This window comes from Cinclus cinclus, chromosome 25, assembly GCF_963662255.1.
Source record: "Cinclus cinclus chromosome 25, bCinCin1.1, whole genome shotgun sequence".
Taxonomy (NCBI): domain Eukaryota; kingdom Metazoa; phylum Chordata; class Aves; order Passeriformes; family Cinclidae; genus Cinclus; species Cinclus cinclus.
The window spans coordinates 1,979,236-1,994,754 of record NC_085070.1 but is presented as its reverse complement, the minus strand read 5'-3'; the positions used below and the strand labels follow the sequence as shown (position 1 = coordinate 1,994,754).

Below are 15,519 nucleotides of genomic sequence, written 5' to 3'. Positions count from 1 at the left end.
GTGTGAAAGGGTCTTTAAATGATGCAGCAGCCAAAGTTCAGTGAGCAGGCCTTTAATACAACTTCAACATACAAAAACTGTACAGTAAAAAGACAAGACTAGAAAACTAGAGCTTCCAGTAAAAAAAAAAAAAATCTCAAGTTTCATTTTTTAATTGAAATCCAGAATATAAAAGCTCTAGGTATGAAGTTAGAGGAGGCTGCAGCTCCCTCGGGGACACCGCACTCCACAGGCACATGCAGCCCCAGTAAAACCACAATTACTATGTTAGACCAGGTGTTCGTTCATCCATGGAGGCTCTGTCCTGGCTCGATGCTGGACAGCAGTGGGACAGTGCTGGGCTCCCTGAGGGCTGCTGGCCTGGCTTGGGCCTGTCCCAGGAGCCCCTGCAAGAGCTCAGGGCCTGGGCAGGGCTGAGGCTCAAGGGCTGCATCCTGCATGGAAGCAAAGGCTGAAAACCTGCCTGGTACTCCAGGAAGTGACACGGGGTGAAGCCTCTCAGCTCCAGAGAGCCTTCCTTACCTTTTACCTCAGCGTGGGCAGCGGCAGAGCCGTTCAGCTGCTGCCCCTCCTTGGGCACACCTAGGGCAGAGCAGAGACCAGTGTCAGGTGGAGAGCCAGCTGCCCACGTGGCAGTTTCACACAGACTTTCTTGGCTGGGTTAACCCTCAGAATACCTGCCAGCAAGGCTCTGGCCAGTGAACCCACTTTCCCCCCTTTTTATGATTTATTAGTGATACCTCTTTGTACAAAAACATTGGCTCAGGCTGAGCAGCACAAGGGTCACAGAGTCTAATTGCCCCTTCACTAAAAAGGGAACAAACAGCTGCACATGAAAAATAAAGTTTGCAGGCGTGGGAGGCAGCACAGCTGTTTAAACTGTTGAAACACACAGTGATTTCAGAAAAGTAACCCACAAATCCAGCTACACTGAGAGACATGCTTGCTTTTTTCTTTAAAGAAAAGGCTTCAGGAATCTGTTATAGCATGGACAACAAGGGCTACTGACCCTGTCTACTCTGCATGGTGACAGCCAAGGGTCCCCCATCCCCTGGCCCCATACCTGTGCGGCCCCTCATGGCAATCTCGCTCGTCAGCCGCTCAAAGTACTCGGGCAAGTCTGCGTATTCATCTCCATAAGAAATCACTTTGATCCCTTTGTCCAGCATGTTTTCACGGAGCTTCTTGAACTCATCCACATCCCCCCTCCGCACCAGCATGAAGTGTTCCAGGTCTGACTTGTGCTTGACAGCCTCTAAAAACAGGGCCTGAAACGTGGTGTCATCAACTGTCCAACCACAGCCCAAGAAGAGGAAGGACTTATTTTCATACAGCTTCTGAATCTCTCGCTTTAAGAAAGGGAAAGATGCTCTTGGTCAAGGTGAACTTCATCCTCACAAGAGACAGCACCTGCCCTGTCCCTGGCGAGGCTCTGCAGCAATGCCATCCTTCAGCAAATGTGGGAGGTGTTCCTTAGCATGCTAGGAAATTCACTCCTCCTACTGCCCGTACCTAATTCTCCCCCGCCCTCTGTGAAGCTGAGTCTAAACTCAGCTGAGCCTATGCCTGGTTGACCCAAGTGGGAGCTGCAGCTGCACAAGGCCTGGCCCCCAGCGTGGCTCACCATGACCTCGGTGTTGCGCAGCACGTTCTGGTAGCCGGCCGGGTGCAGGACGATGCCGCTGGGGTTGGTGTAGACGCCGTGGATGTGCAGGACACTGAGCTTCCTCTTCTCTTGTGCCCACTCCAGCACCTGCTCAACACAAACCCGCAGCAGTGAGGGTGAGTGAATCACACTGGCTACCACAGCACTGCTATGTGTAACATTTTGGGGAAGCGTTCCAGAGAGGCTGCTTCTTCCTCACCTTCTCTCCTCTTACACCACACCTGTGGTGTTTGTTTGGGTCAACACTCCAGCTGACTGGTGAATGTGATGAGAAGACTGCATCAAAATGCAAGATTGACCAGAATAAGGGGGAAAAACTACAAATCCTACATCAGCATGTTTCTCAAACCTACCAACTTTTATTTTGTGGCTCTGAGGGAGTCACCAGCTGAACTGACTTCCATTTCAGACAGCCGCTTCTGAGGCTCTCAGTTTATTCCTGCAGACCTCAGCTCGTTTAAGCTTGCAATAATTAGAATGCTTATTTGTAACACTGTAAGTACTTCCAGCCACCTAGATTAAGAGGTCACACAGGAAACGTGAAGCACAGAAATGAGAATGAAAAGAGAGCAAGGACTGCACAAGACAAACACATTGGGGGTGTTTAGCATGCAAACAGAAGATGCTCCCCAACAGTAAAACCTATGATGGACAGATGAGGTGGGCAGGTGCAAAGAGCTCAGGGTTTCACAGCCTGACTGGGGCAAGAGAGATGTTTGCATGAATGGAATAGTTCTGAGAGTGCAGCAGGAAGAGGACACGGGGCAAGAGGGGAGCCTTCAAGGCTGCAGCCCTGAACGCCCATCACAAACACTTTGCAGCACATTGTAAAAAGTTCAGCTTTGCATCTCGCATGCAGTTTCCCATATTGGTTAGAAACATCAATTCGAGCCTTATGTGGAATCAAAGCCAAGCCAGAAGTTTCAAGGAGAGAGATCAAAGAAATAGCAGGCTTAAGGACTCCTCCTGAGCACTGGATGGCAGCCAGCAAACCCGTGCTCCAGAAAGGAGTGTTCCTCCTCATTCCTCTGTTTGCTGCCCTGGACAGTCAGAGCCTCTGCCTGGAGCTTTTCTGCCACAAGTTAAACTAATACAATCAGTACAATGTCCTCAGGCAGCATGAGAGCACATCCTGCACCACCACAATCCCTGAGAAAAGAAGTAATCATCCTTTACCTTCTTTTCATCAGTCAGGTCAAGAGACTCAAGGTGCTTTCCCTGGTGTGCTGCGTACAGCTCCAGCAGGTTATCAAAGTTTGTGGTTAACACAAGGGCCCCATTTTCCATCAAGTGAAGCACAGACTGAAGCAGCTGCTTTCCAGAATCTTCCATTTTGGATTCCAGATCATCAAACACTTCGTATAAACAGTCCTTGAAAAAGGTTGAGCGAACGTTGCTTGTGCGCTGAGAAGGGGAGACAGATTGAGATCAGAGCCCAGCCCCTTAACACCTCATGCCAAATGACTCCATGAAAAACTACCCACGTTTCCCCAACACCCTGCAAAGCTCTGGGTCCTTGCAGAGCAAACACAGAGCCCTGGCTGCACCAGGGCAGGTGCTCTCCTTCAGCATAGTCATAGGATCATAGAATCCCAGACTGGTTTGGGTTGGTAAGGACCTCAAAGCCCACTCTGTGCCACGGGCAGGGACATCTTTTACTATCCCAGGTTACTCCAAAACCCTCCAGCCTAGCCTGGAACATTTCCAGGGATGGGGCAGCAACAGCTGCTCTGGGCACTCTCACCACACTCACAGGGAATAATTTCTTCCCAATATCCCATCTAACTCTGCCCTCTAGCAGTGTGAAGCCATTCCCCCTTGTCCTGTCACTCCAGGCCATTGTCCACAGTCTCTCTCCATCCTTCTTGCCAGCTCCCTTCATGTACTGGAAAGCCACAATAGGGTCACCAATGAAGCCTTCTTCTCCAGGTTTAATAATCCCAGTTCTCTCAGCCTTTCCTCATAGGAAGGTTCCCCATCCCTTTAATAATCTTGGTCCAGGTGAAATACCCAAAACCCATGTCCATAGCAGTGTTATATCTCAGGCACCTGGCACAGTAACTGCACTTGTGGTTCCTTGTACATAGAGGAATTGTTGGGATGGGGGCACCATTGCTGGAGAACTAAATCTGGCTATTTCCAAAAGCCAAGTCCTATGCTCAGGGCAGGTACAAGCACACTGACCGGAGACAGCTTCTGAATAAGGTCGTGGGCAACATGAACCAGGTTCTTGTCTTCATGAAGACACTTCTGGAACCGTTTGCTCTCTTCATCTTCTAGGAGATCGAAGTCAATAGCAGCATCCAGGAGGGCCTGAATCAGCCCCTTCCAGGACTTCAGCGCTGGCACCTGGGGAGCAACTGCAGCACTAATTCCTGTCCCGATCACCAAAACAAGTTCCCGAGGCTTCTTGGTTTTGAGGCTTGGCAACAGCTTCCTGCAAAAGGAGAAAGGAGCACAGCTGGTACCACCGTGATGGAGGGTGTCTGGGGTGGTAGCAGACTGAGGAAGAGGGAGGTACCCTGTGCCTAAATTTTGAATCAAATATTGAGGCTCTCTGATAAACAGTGCACAAGAGGAGCAGCTCGGTATCCTTAAAAGACAGCAGGCAGCTGCGTGGATCAGCAGCACAAATGCTCCCAGTACAAGGTCTGTAACTACAACATTTTTGGGAATCAAATCCGTTACCAGGATGGTTACTGGAAAGGTCAATGATGCCCTGGGGTGCTTCTTCAGCAAAGTTAATCCACTAAAAAATCTGGAATAAGGGAAGTCTATTAATAAAAGTTACCTGGAAGGCTAGAGGGCATGCGAAAGATGTGATGAGCACTAGAGAATGACACACACACAGGCTCTATACCCCGACACAAAATGCTTGTCAGATCCCATGCAGGTCAGAAATGTGACCTGATTTAAACAAGGTGCAGAAGAGAGGCCTGGAGACAACAGCTCCATTTATGCCAGCACAGAGAAAAGCAAAGGAAGGCTTTTTCCTAGCTCAGCCCTGGAGGGGGCCAGTCCCAGTTTGCTGAGGAACCCCCTCAGCTGTACCAGCAATCCCTTCCCTGTGATGCCTGCAATGTCAGCAGGGCACCCCAGGCCAATCTTTTGGAATATCCCAGATGATACAGAGTCACATGAAAGGGCTGCAGGGCTGTATTCTCCTTATTCCTCCTCCCCTCCTGCCTATTTTCCTGGTTTTACACCTGCACAGTGCTTTTAAACATGACCTTTACCATTTATTAAGCAAATGTGCTGCTCCTTGCCATGCTTTGCCTGGTGTCCAGCTGCTTTCTGCAGCAGAGACCTGCTGCAGCTTCCCAGGATTTGAGCAGCAGCCCAGAGAAGCAGCTTGTATGGAAGAAATGGGCTTTATCAGCAAACACGTGATATTTAGTGAAAAGGGGAGAGGAAACCAACACCACACAGATGGAGCTGCGCCTTCCCTCAGCTCCTGCCTATGAAAACAGACTTCTTAACCCTTTCCTCGAGGAGGGCTTTCACTGCTGAAAAACAGGGTTCAATTTGAGGACTGCAAGCCTTGTGTGAGGAATAAATCAGTATTCATGCTAATGATCTAGTATAAAAACACTATTGGAAATACAGGGACTGAAATCCAAAATAATAAGAAATACCCATGTTTTAATGTTCTGTATGCCTGAAAAAGGCATTCTGCTCCCTGCTGAAAAATGCACTTATTTCTACCCTGATATCCTGCGCAAGGAAATAAATCATCTCCCAGCATCTTTTCTGCACATTCCAGGGTCACTGATCAACCTCGAGACCACACAGAACTATCATGCAGCCCTCCAGAACTTGCAAATAAATCAAATTAGTGGGAGACACCCCCCAGATGAATTAGCTGCTTGTTCACAAGAACTTTTGAGACTGCAGCAGCCATGGTCTCAGTGTTCAACAGACAGAATTATCCACCAGTCAAGTCCCCACTCACAGAACTGTAAGACCACCTATTTCTAAGCACAGGGAGCCTCAGAGTGAATTATTTAGTCTTTGCATGCAGCTCAATCATACTGAGTAACTCCCTGTCCTCCTGGAAACCACCATCCAACTCAAGTGACGAAGCACAACCACCGTGTCCAACCTGACACTGAGAGTGGACAGGACCATGGAGACAGGACAGAAAAATACAGCTTTGAGTACGACCCCCATCCCCTCTCTGAGGGTTAAAACCACAAAAAAAGTACATTCTGAATGTGAAGGCGTTTGTTCCACAAACAGCAGGAAAGGCCAGGGCATGGACAGAAGCCAACACCCAGCTCTTGGACCGGAAACGAAACAGCTGCAGTCACCAGGGGTCACAATCCTTAAAGAACAACGCGAGGCAAAGGAAAAGGCTTTTGTTAGAACAAATTCACTGGAGTATATTTAAATTTACCTGGGCTTTTTTGCAGGTGGCATTCCATCTTCCAATAATGTTTCCTTGCCCAGACTCACCGTAGAAGCCATCCAGTTTCTATAATAGAGAAATCACAAGCCAAGTCACTGCACATGGACAACACCACCAGGATAACAAGGCTTTACAGAACCAGCTCTGCACAGGTGGATAAATCCCAGGTTTGTTATCATTTCAAGATCACCTCTGGGCTGAGAATTGCATGTTTTTGTCTCTGAACTTTGCTCCACAGTCTCATCCACTTCCTTAACCTCTTTTACCTTGGCTGTTTTGCCCAGGTGTGATTGCCTCAGCAAACCACAATATGCCAGACCCTTCGTTTCACCTCAGCTGCTCATTTTCCCAGAGAGCCCGGATCTTGAAGCAGCACTCCCCACTTCCCGACAAAGCTTGTCAGCAAACTTGCTGCTTGGGAAACAGTGGGAGGGAAGACAAAGAGATTTTTGTTGGCTCCAAAAAGCCACGGAGAGTATTTCATTCCCTGGTGATGAGAGAAGGGTCTCCCAGCCCGCCATGCATCTGCAAGCAGTAGGAAATGACCTTCAAGCCCACGGAAAGGAAGTGCAGCTTGAGAACGCTTTCAACAGCCTGCGACGTAAAATACAAAAGCTCTGCCAGCACGCAGTCCTCTCCCACTCTGCTTCTCCCAAATAAGTCCATGAAAAGGGAATGAAAAATAAAAGAACTGTTCACCTCCCTCTGCTTTTTCCTTACCAATTGTAATGAAGAGTCCAGCAAAAACTCTGTTAGACAAGGGCTTTTGGCCAGAGGAAATGCTGAGGAAGAACTGCTGACCCAAAATCACAGAGTTTTTGCAGGTTTTGCCATCTCAGGGAGATCTGAGTGTTTGTTCTAGATACAAGAGCTGTGACTGCTCCCAAGCAGCAGAGCAGGTGACAATGGGCAGGTCTCTCCAGGTAGACACCTCGGCTGTGCTGCAAGTGTTGCCATGGATCATGTGAAAAATCAGCCAATATTCTAGGAAACCACCACCTTTCAGTGCTGGATGATGAGAACACGGCAAAGTGACAATGTCAGATGCTTAGATACACCCTGTGTGCAGCCCTTACCTTCTGACCCCTTCAGAAAACTTTATGCAGTGGCATTATGGAATGGTTTGGGTTGGACAGGACCTTAAAGCTGGTGTCGTTCCACCCCCCTGCCATGGGCAGACACTTTCCACCACCAGGTTGCTCAATAATATATCATTGTAACAACAGTAGAACAACTCAGAGCTTTTTACCACCACCTACCTCCTGAAACATTACTGAATATGTGATGTGCATCACTTCAAATAATTATCTTTTTATCTTACTGGGCTTTACTATAAGGCCCAGATTTTGGACTAAAGTGTCAAAAGGCCTTTAGCAAGTGAGGAATCTCCTGGTTTCCCCCCCTCTGTGCATGCCAGGCAGGGCTCCTCCATCACACACTCCTGTGAACATTGTACCTGGTATTTTTCCAACCCGTATTGAACCCAGGAGCACTTCAGTGCTGTTCTGACAATGAACCTCTGCAGCCTCATTACCTCTTGCAACCTGTCAGGCCTCATGGTGAACTATTCTGGAGTGGTTAAATCTCCAAAGACCAAAGTAGAGACTCTCAGGAAGATAGGAGGACCTGCTGTACACAGGATCTGTCAGATTCACCATCAAATCCCCACAGAATGAATGCAGCCAAGCACGGTCAGGATAAAGGGGGAAGAACCCCTCTTTTTCCTTCCCAGGAGGGTCCCAGCTGTCCTTTTGGATTAGCTGATTTTTCTGGAAGGACAGGCTGCTTCCACAAAGCCAGCCAGATTTTATTTAGTGGTGCAAAGATGCTTTAGACAAGCCAGGGACTAACAATAGATGAGTGGAATGTTTCAGAGGGAAGTTTGAGCTCCTGCTGGTGCTGGGTCTGCCCTCGGCCCCTCTGCAGCAGCAGAGCTACAGCTGAAAGTAAATCCTTCCTTACTTTCTAAACTGGATATAATTTAAGCTTACATTATCTTTGTATTGTGAATCATCAGCTGAGCCTTGAATATCAAGGCTGTTTGTAAACTCCCACCTAGGAACTCCCATTTGCTTCCACCTGCCTCAGCACTGTTCCCATCTTGCTCACCCTGCACATTCCTATGCAATTAACAGCAGGAATGGAGCCATACAATCAATTTTAAGTGCCTCTAAACGACATTTCAAAAGTAATTTTAAACTTAGGAGAAAACACCTTTTGGAATTATAATCACCTAGTAAGGTTTTTTTGGTATAATGACCTTCAACCTTCAGGTCTATTATTTAGTGCAGAAAGCCATAAAGGGACAAAAACTCCACTATAAATACAGCCTAGTTCCAAAAAAGTTATTACTGGTCTTAAAAAGAATTCATAGGGATTCAGCCAAGAAATAGCCAAGAAATAGAAACTTCCAGTTTTTAGTCCTGGGGAGAAGCTCTGCTCCCCAGAGGCAATGGATCACGCTGACACAGCTGAGGTAGCCAAAATTAAATGGAATTACCTCAGAGCATGACACTGCCATGGGAAAAAAAACACACCAGGTACTGCAGGCTTCCCCTGGGAACACAGGTGCCATGGAGGAGAGGGAGCCACAGGCACAAGGTAAGTGTCTCTCCAGCCTTCTTCAGACATTGGGAACTTTCCAGCTATTTAGATTACAGGGAGTTGAAGACTGTAAACACAACACTCCATGGTTTCCTGGCTCAGCTGCCCCGTTCCCCTGTCCCAGCCTTGTTCCCATCATTTTTATCACAGATACTAAGAGACTCCCTGTGTGGGTTTGCTGCATTCTCTTTCTCCCTCCACACCACAGAAATCCCTTAATTTATCCTAAAGCCTTCCAGACTTCAGCTTTAAACTGTGCCCAAGTCACCAAAACTGTATAAAACAAATCACATCAACTCTCTGTGTGACACAGGTATATCCAGCTGCAAAAATGTTGGAAACATGAAGGTATATCCCAGGTAAAAGCAAACACCTGAGCACCATGTGTCAAATGAAGGCTGAGGTTTACACAAGGTGTGCATTTACAAAAACCTCTCTGCAGCTCTGAAAAACATGACCATGCCACACAGTCAACACCACAGCCCAACCTACAGAACCAAAACAGGGAATTAATGGAACGTTTTCTCCCTCACCTCATGGAGAAGTCGTTGGTGACACCGTATCCATGTTCAGCACCCAACACACAACTAAAGCTATACCTGGATGGTTAAAATTGAAGCCAAGTGATCCAGCTCCATGCTGGAAGATGGGCTCCTCCAGAAGAGCCCCCACAAATTCTGGAATGAAACAAGTACAAACCTAGTGTTCATCCATTATTTTTAGCTTGAGTGCTGAGAACTGCCACCAGCAAAGACGTACTTCCCAGTTTCTTTTTCAGTTCAGTGGCTTTAAGGTGTTGGGATAAGATACTTTAAAAGCCACTATGTTTCAGCTAAAATTTGATTTGTCCCTGGCCAATTCCCAGCCAATTCCCCACATGGGAGCTGCACTGGAACTGGATCAAAACCATCCTAGAAACACACAGGCTCCAGGGACAATGGGACCGAGGACAAGCCCTGCTCCTGTCTAAGTTACAAAAACACAGGATTCAGCCTCCTTGGATGTGAGTCAAAACACATCAGAGGTTTCTATTCAACGCTGTGATGCTTCACGTGCTTCCCAATAGCTCCATGAGCAAGGAGAGGAGTGACACAGCAAAGCCTGGCTGAGCTCTGTGTCCCACAGACTCCCACGGAAGCACGGTGGCTTTCCAGGGCTGACTCTGGAAAGGGAAACTGGAGGGGGGGAGGGGCGGGTCAGACCTTCGGGGTTGCTCCAGCCCTTACCTGTCCTCTCCGTTGTGCCCTCCTCGCTACACCTGCGGGAAAACCAACAACACGGGGATTGAGCAGGGGAGGACACCGAGGCCCCTTTCCCAGGGGAAAGCATGAACAAAAACGAGCTTTTATAGAGGACGATGGTGCGGCGAGTTCCCGGCCCCCCCGGCTCACCCCCGGCCCCGCCGGTCTCCTTCGCTCCCCTCAGGCCGCTCCGTCCCCTCAGGCCGGCCGCCATGGGACCCCCCCATTATGGCGGCCCCGTCGCTACGACAACAGCTTCCCCCCCCGCTGTCTCCATGGCAACCGCGCCCTGCCCGCCCGCCCCCGCGCGCCCCGCACGCACCTGGCGCCGCGCGCGCGGCCCCATTGAGGAGACGCCGCCGCGCCGCGCGCAGCCGCCTCGCGCCCGGCCCCGCCCCGCGTGACGATTGGTCCCGCCCCCTCCCGCCATTGGCTGGCAGCGGAAGAGGCGGGGCCAAGCATGGAAACGTGGCCGTGCGCTCGCGGCGCTCTGCGGAGCTATAAAAGGCGCAGGCGCATGCGCGGTGTAGCGGCGGGCTGGCAGGCGGCACCGGGCCGGTCTGTGTGCCTGGACTGGGACCGTACCGCGCCTGGTGGTGTCCCCGTGTCCCCCTGCCCTTCAGGGGCTTCTCCTCCACCGGCTGCTTCTGCTGCCTGGGTTCGTGTATGTGCGACCGCGTCTCCAGCCCTATGAGGTACATGCGGTGCCTGGGCATAGATGGCTGCTATGATGCCTTCAGGCACCTGTGTAGTGGAATTTGGGTGTACTTAGAGTTTTCCAGGAGAAAAAGTATTCTGTGTTTAAAAATATTCTGTGTTTTCTGGGTTTCTGCCCACTGTTTTGTATTGATGCCATAAATGAAACGTTCGTGGTGTTTTTAGGGACAAAATTAGCCTTATTTTTCTCACCAGAACCACCTTTGTTTGACCCTGCTTTGCAGCACCTGGTCTTCACCGTTTCTTAATACCGCAGGTTCCTGGTCATGACCAGCCTGAAACTCCCGCTGCAGGGATTTCAGCGTGGTTCTGCTGCTGATGGGTCCATACAGTTGTGCCTGGTTAACTGCTCCTTTAATAGTAGTTATATTATTGCTGAGGTAGGGTGGAAGTTGATCTAGAGGGTGCTGCCTCTTAAGGCTTAGGGTTTACCCTTGCTCAGGTTCCCTTTCTGGGGCAGCTTTGGGATTTCTAGGTGGAGTGACTCACACAGGCAGGTGACTCACCTTTCTCTGGGTCCCCTCCTCGCGTGAGGAGTTGATTTTTAAGGTGGTGGCAGTAGTGCTGGGGTAGGGACTAATGCAAAATGGGTCCCAGTGGGATGAGTGCTGGGGCTATGACTGGTGGTAGTCTGAGGTTTCCTGTGGGGCTCAGCACCACTCAGCCTTGAGCTTTTTCCTTTGGGATTTGGCCATCAAGGGGCCAATGGGTGTCCCCTGCTTGTTGGGGAGACAGGCAGCCAAGGTGGTGGGGGATGATGGGGAGGAGCCCTGTGTCTCTAGAGGAGTTCATTAAATTTTTGGGCACAGACTGCCCAGGTTCTTCTGGCTCTCAGCACTGTGTTTGAGAATGGGCTGGGGGTCCTGCAGGAGGATCCTGCCTGCTCCTGTCTCCCCAAGTTTCTTCCCATAGCTCATAGATGGACTGGCTGGGGTAATCCTCGGGGATGGAGGGATCCTTATGACAAGGGGAAAAAGCCATCAGGGAGGTGCCCCATCATTTAACATGGTTTTGTGTTTTGTGCTACTGTGCCCTGGTCTGTTTTGCTGAAGGTGGTGGGTGAGCAGACATGGAGACACCTGCATAAGCCACAGCTAGGTGGTGCCATGGAGGGAATGCTCAGTGTCCAACAGGAGCTCTTCAAAGACCTGTGAGACACAGTGGTGATGTGGGCATGGGGTATCCCCAAGTCTGACAGATGCTGGTGGGTGTTGGGGGATCTCCTGACTTTCAGCCCTCCTTCTCAAGAGACTCAAATGTCCCTGGGGGGCGGGGGGAGTGGAAGCAAGCAGCAGTGTGCTGAGCAAAGAGGTGGATTCAGTCCTGAGGCACAGCTGGATTATGGTGGCATTGATGAAGGGGCGTCTTTACTGGCCCTGCCATGGGATGTTGAGGTTAAATGCAGTGGGGGGACATTTTTAAGGGTCGGAGGACATGGGACTTTCCCTGAAGGAAATACTTCCCTTCAGGCATGGAGGTGTGGGGGTTGTTGTCCCAGTCAACTTTCAAGCAGATGGGGGCAGTGGGGTTGTGTTTTGCAGTTATTCAGGGTGAGGGCTCGGATGGGAGAGGGAGGCACACATTGAGCACTCGACTGGACCCCTAGACGTCCAACCCCTGCTGTCACATGGGGTATAGGATGCCTCCTGGATCACCTCCACATCGGGCTGGGCCACCAGGCTGGCCACGGTGATGCTGCAGCAGCAGGTGGAGGGTTTAGTGTCCACATCAGAGGTTCTGGCATTGTTCCCTAGGCAGGGGAGAGATGGGGAAATCTGTGCCAGGAACAGCTTGTCAGAGAGCTGGATGGGCATGCAGGCCCTGGGGGATGGAACCAGGACTCACCTGGAGCTCATCTCTCACAGGACATTGAGGAGGAACTGCCAGGCATTGAAGGGGTTGAGGATGATGAGGAGATGAAGGCAGTGTCAGTTGTTTCCCACTGCCAGCAGCACCAGGGGAACAAGATACAGGAAAGGAGAAATACACGGGGGTGGTTTTGGGGTGAAAAAATGACTCGTTTGGTAAATCTAACTTATTTGATAAGTGTGAGTGGCAAACATGGACCTGTCACCTAGACCAGTATGAGGATGAAAACAGGTCTGGGTGCTGGTGAAGGCTGTGCACTCTGACATACAGGCAGTGAGGATGTGGGAGTGACGCCCTTGGGAGGGCTTAGCTTCCCCTCGCTGCAGTCCCGGCCCATTTACACTGCCTGTGCTTTCACATTCCCCAGCAGAGGCTGGAACTGGGGGCACGTGGGTGTTTGGGGAGCTCCTCCCCTCTGTCCCTGGGGAGGCAAGTGGGTGCCCCTGCCCTCATTTCCACTGCAGGGCAGCTTCACTGGGAGCCGCTGCTGGATGTGGAAGCTAAAAGGATGGATCAGCCTCTCCATTCACTGCAGATCCCATTAGACTGGGGAGTGAACATGCTGCATTCTACCTGTCCTTTCTCACCCAGCTAATGCCAGAAGATCCTTCTTTGCTAAACCCAGGGGCTGATGCATCCCTTTCCCTGCTCCAGTGGTGGACTCCTGCGTTCCAGGTAAGCATCCCTCCAACTCCCTCCCCTCTGCTCACTGTCCGTGCTCATTGTTCCAGTCACACTTGAGCTTCTGGCTGTTACTAGGAGGTGACACGTGGGCACTGTGGTTTCCGTGGGCGTGCTGGGGTTTTGCTGGTATTTCCTGAAGTCCTGTGCCATTTTTGGAGTAGGGGAAAGGCTTCAGCATGACGTGGAGTGTTTCATTTCGGAAGGGATGATGCCAGCAGTGGAAAACAGCAGCTGTTTCCCATGTTGCTGCTCTTGGGTGTCCGCAGGGAGTGTTTGGGCTCCCTAAACCATGCTGGAAGCATGCTGGGATGGCTGTGAGCTGGCAAGGAACAGACAGGAATGTCAGGGCAGGCAGTACCAAGGATGCACATCTCTGGGCACTGCCTTTGATTTGCCAGCACCCAGTCCATCCCTGGTGATCCCAGCTGATTCCCACTTCTCCCCTCCACAGGATCCTTTCCCCATTGATGGGAATGACGGCTTCTCCTCCCTATTATCTCTCGGCCTTGCTTTCTGCAGGTGTCTATCTCCAGTGGAGAGAGCCCGTAATAGGTAAATGTTCCTTCCCAGCACATTCAGGGGAGGCAGATGTGGAAAACTCTGCTGGGGGTGATTTTGGGGCTGTAAGAGAGCACCCCAGAGGTGCAGATCCCTGGAACAGACTAGGCTGAAACCTACCATGAAGCATTTCTTGCTCAGTTTTTTGTCACCCTTTTCTGCTCTCAGGAGAGGTGTCCTGCTGGCAACTGGTGGCTGAGCAGTGTGCTACCCATTATGGCTGGTGAGTCTGGGAATAAATCTTCTGGCTCTGTCCCCTCCCTCATGGTATCCCCTCCCCAGCAGAACACCAGAGTGCCCATGGGCTGCTCCTCACAATGCCACAGCATTCAGGTGTTGGTGGCAGGTTAGGTTTTAGGAACCAGGATGATTTTGGGGGTCAAGGTGAGATCCCACCCACCCCTTTCCATCTGGGAGCGTCCTGCAGATTGAATGATGCTGAGTCCCCCAAAACTCACTGTGGCCTCACTCTGCAGGTTGGTTTAGGCGGCTCCTGCACAAACCCAAGCCCAGCTCAGTGGAAAGCCTCAAGTCCAGCCACTCTGCTTCATCCTCGCCTTCCTCCTCATCATCATCCTCTGCCAAGAGCTCCGGCTCTTCTTCTGGCACGAGCTTGACCACCAGCTCCATCTCCCCGTCGCCTGTGTCAGCGGTGGACATTAGTGCCTCGGGCAGCCCTCGGTGGGACAAGAGCTATGATGTCTGCATCTGCCACAGCGAGGGGGACGTGGAGCTGGTGGAGGAGCTGGTGTCCTACCTGGAGGGTCAACCTGAGAGCTTCCGGTGCTTCCTCCAGCTGCGGGACGCGGTAGCGGGCAACGCAGTGGTGACGGAGCTGTGTGACGCTGTGCAGAACAGCCACTGCTGGGTCATGCTTATAACCCCTGGCTTCCTGCAGGACCCCTGGTGCAGGTACCAGATGCACCAGGCCTTGGCTGAGGCTCCCATGGCCAATGGACGCACCATCCCAGTGCTGAAGGATGTGGATCGCAAAGATTATCCCAGGGAGCTGTGGAACATCTACTACATCTATATGGCGCTGAAGGAGAAAAGCTTCAGGCAGATCAGAGACACTGTCATGCGCTGTGAGTATCCTGGGGGATGCTGATGAAATGTCAGTCCATTGGGATGAGGACTGTGGGAAGGGACCAGATTCCATAAACTTATTTAAAGTTGAGTTTTAGAGTAAATGTTTGCTAATGGAGCTCATGTGCTGTCTCTGCAGACCTCCAGGAACTGTGCCGGAGCTCCACAGAAAGGATGGAGTAGTGCTGGGAGCAGGCAGATACATCCCCATGGGCATCATGGAGCTGTTGCCGTTGGATCTGGGTGTTGGCATGTCCCACTGGACCTTGGGATCAAACCTGAGCTGCTCAGACCAGACCTGGGAGCCAAGGATGGGGAGTTCCTAACATCCATGAGGGACAGCAGACCGGAGCCCACCACGTCCCAGTGGCCAAAATCTCCTCAGCAGGGACAGGGACATCCATCACACAAACACTAAGCTCTGATCTCGGCTGGTTCTCAGGGTCACGACAGCTCTTTGCTGTCCTGAGGGTTCTGGGATCCCTACTAAGCTGACAAGGCCCCTGCTGCTGTGGGCAGGACAGGATGAGGCAGGCAATGACTTTGCACGGAATCGTTGCGACTACGAAAATGCAGAAGTTTTAAATTTTGGTGGTGTTCCGTATTTTTGTCTCAATCCTCGGTTCGGGCGTTTGTGGGAGGAGCGGCGGGGGTGCGCGACCTCCGAGCCGCCAGGGGGCGCGCTT

At 51.0% G+C, this 15,519-nt stretch overlaps 2 protein-coding genes across 4 annotated transcripts; one reads left to right on the top strand and one right to left on the bottom strand.

Moving 5' to 3' along the window:
• Window positions 1-216: 216 nt before the first annotated feature.
• On the bottom strand, window positions 217-9,939 carry FAM118B (family with sequence similarity 118 member B). Of its 2 annotated transcripts, none has more exons than XM_062508704.1 (8): window positions 9,905-9,939; window positions 6,063-6,140; window positions 3,851-4,103; window positions 2,843-3,070; window positions 1,625-1,753; window positions 1,064-1,349; window positions 523-582; window positions 217-451 (listed from the first exon to the last, which is right to left on the bottom strand). In XM_062508704.1, exons 2-8 carry the CDS (start codon window positions 6,131-6,133, stop codon window positions 285-287), a joined length of 1,194 nt encoding a protein of 397 aa, XP_062364688.1. In that variant the 5' UTR covers window positions 6,134-6,140; window positions 9,905-9,939; the 3' UTR covers window positions 217-284. The 2 variants fall into 2 exon arrangements, with proteins under 2 accessions (XP_062364688.1, XP_062364689.1); XM_062508705.1 differs by having other exon boundaries at window positions 298-434.
• A 3,213-nt stretch (window positions 9,940-13,152) lies between these two features.
• On the top strand, window positions 13,153-15,423 carry TIRAP (TIR domain containing adaptor protein). 2 transcript variants are annotated; one of them, XM_062508714.1, is made up of 5 exons: window positions 13,153-13,180; window positions 13,641-13,741; window positions 13,916-13,970; window positions 14,224-14,832; window positions 14,973-15,423. In XM_062508714.1, exons 3-5 carry the CDS (start codon window positions 13,964-13,966, stop codon window positions 15,014-15,016), a joined length of 660 nt encoding a protein of 219 aa, XP_062364698.1. In that variant the 5' UTR covers window positions 13,153-13,180; window positions 13,641-13,741; window positions 13,916-13,963; the 3' UTR covers window positions 15,017-15,423. The 2 variants fall into 2 exon arrangements, with proteins under 2 accessions (XP_062364698.1, XP_062364697.1); XM_062508713.1 differs by lacking the exon at window positions 13,153-13,180 and having other exon boundaries at window positions 13,329-13,741.
• The last annotated feature ends 96 nt before the right edge of the window (window positions 15,424-15,519 follow it).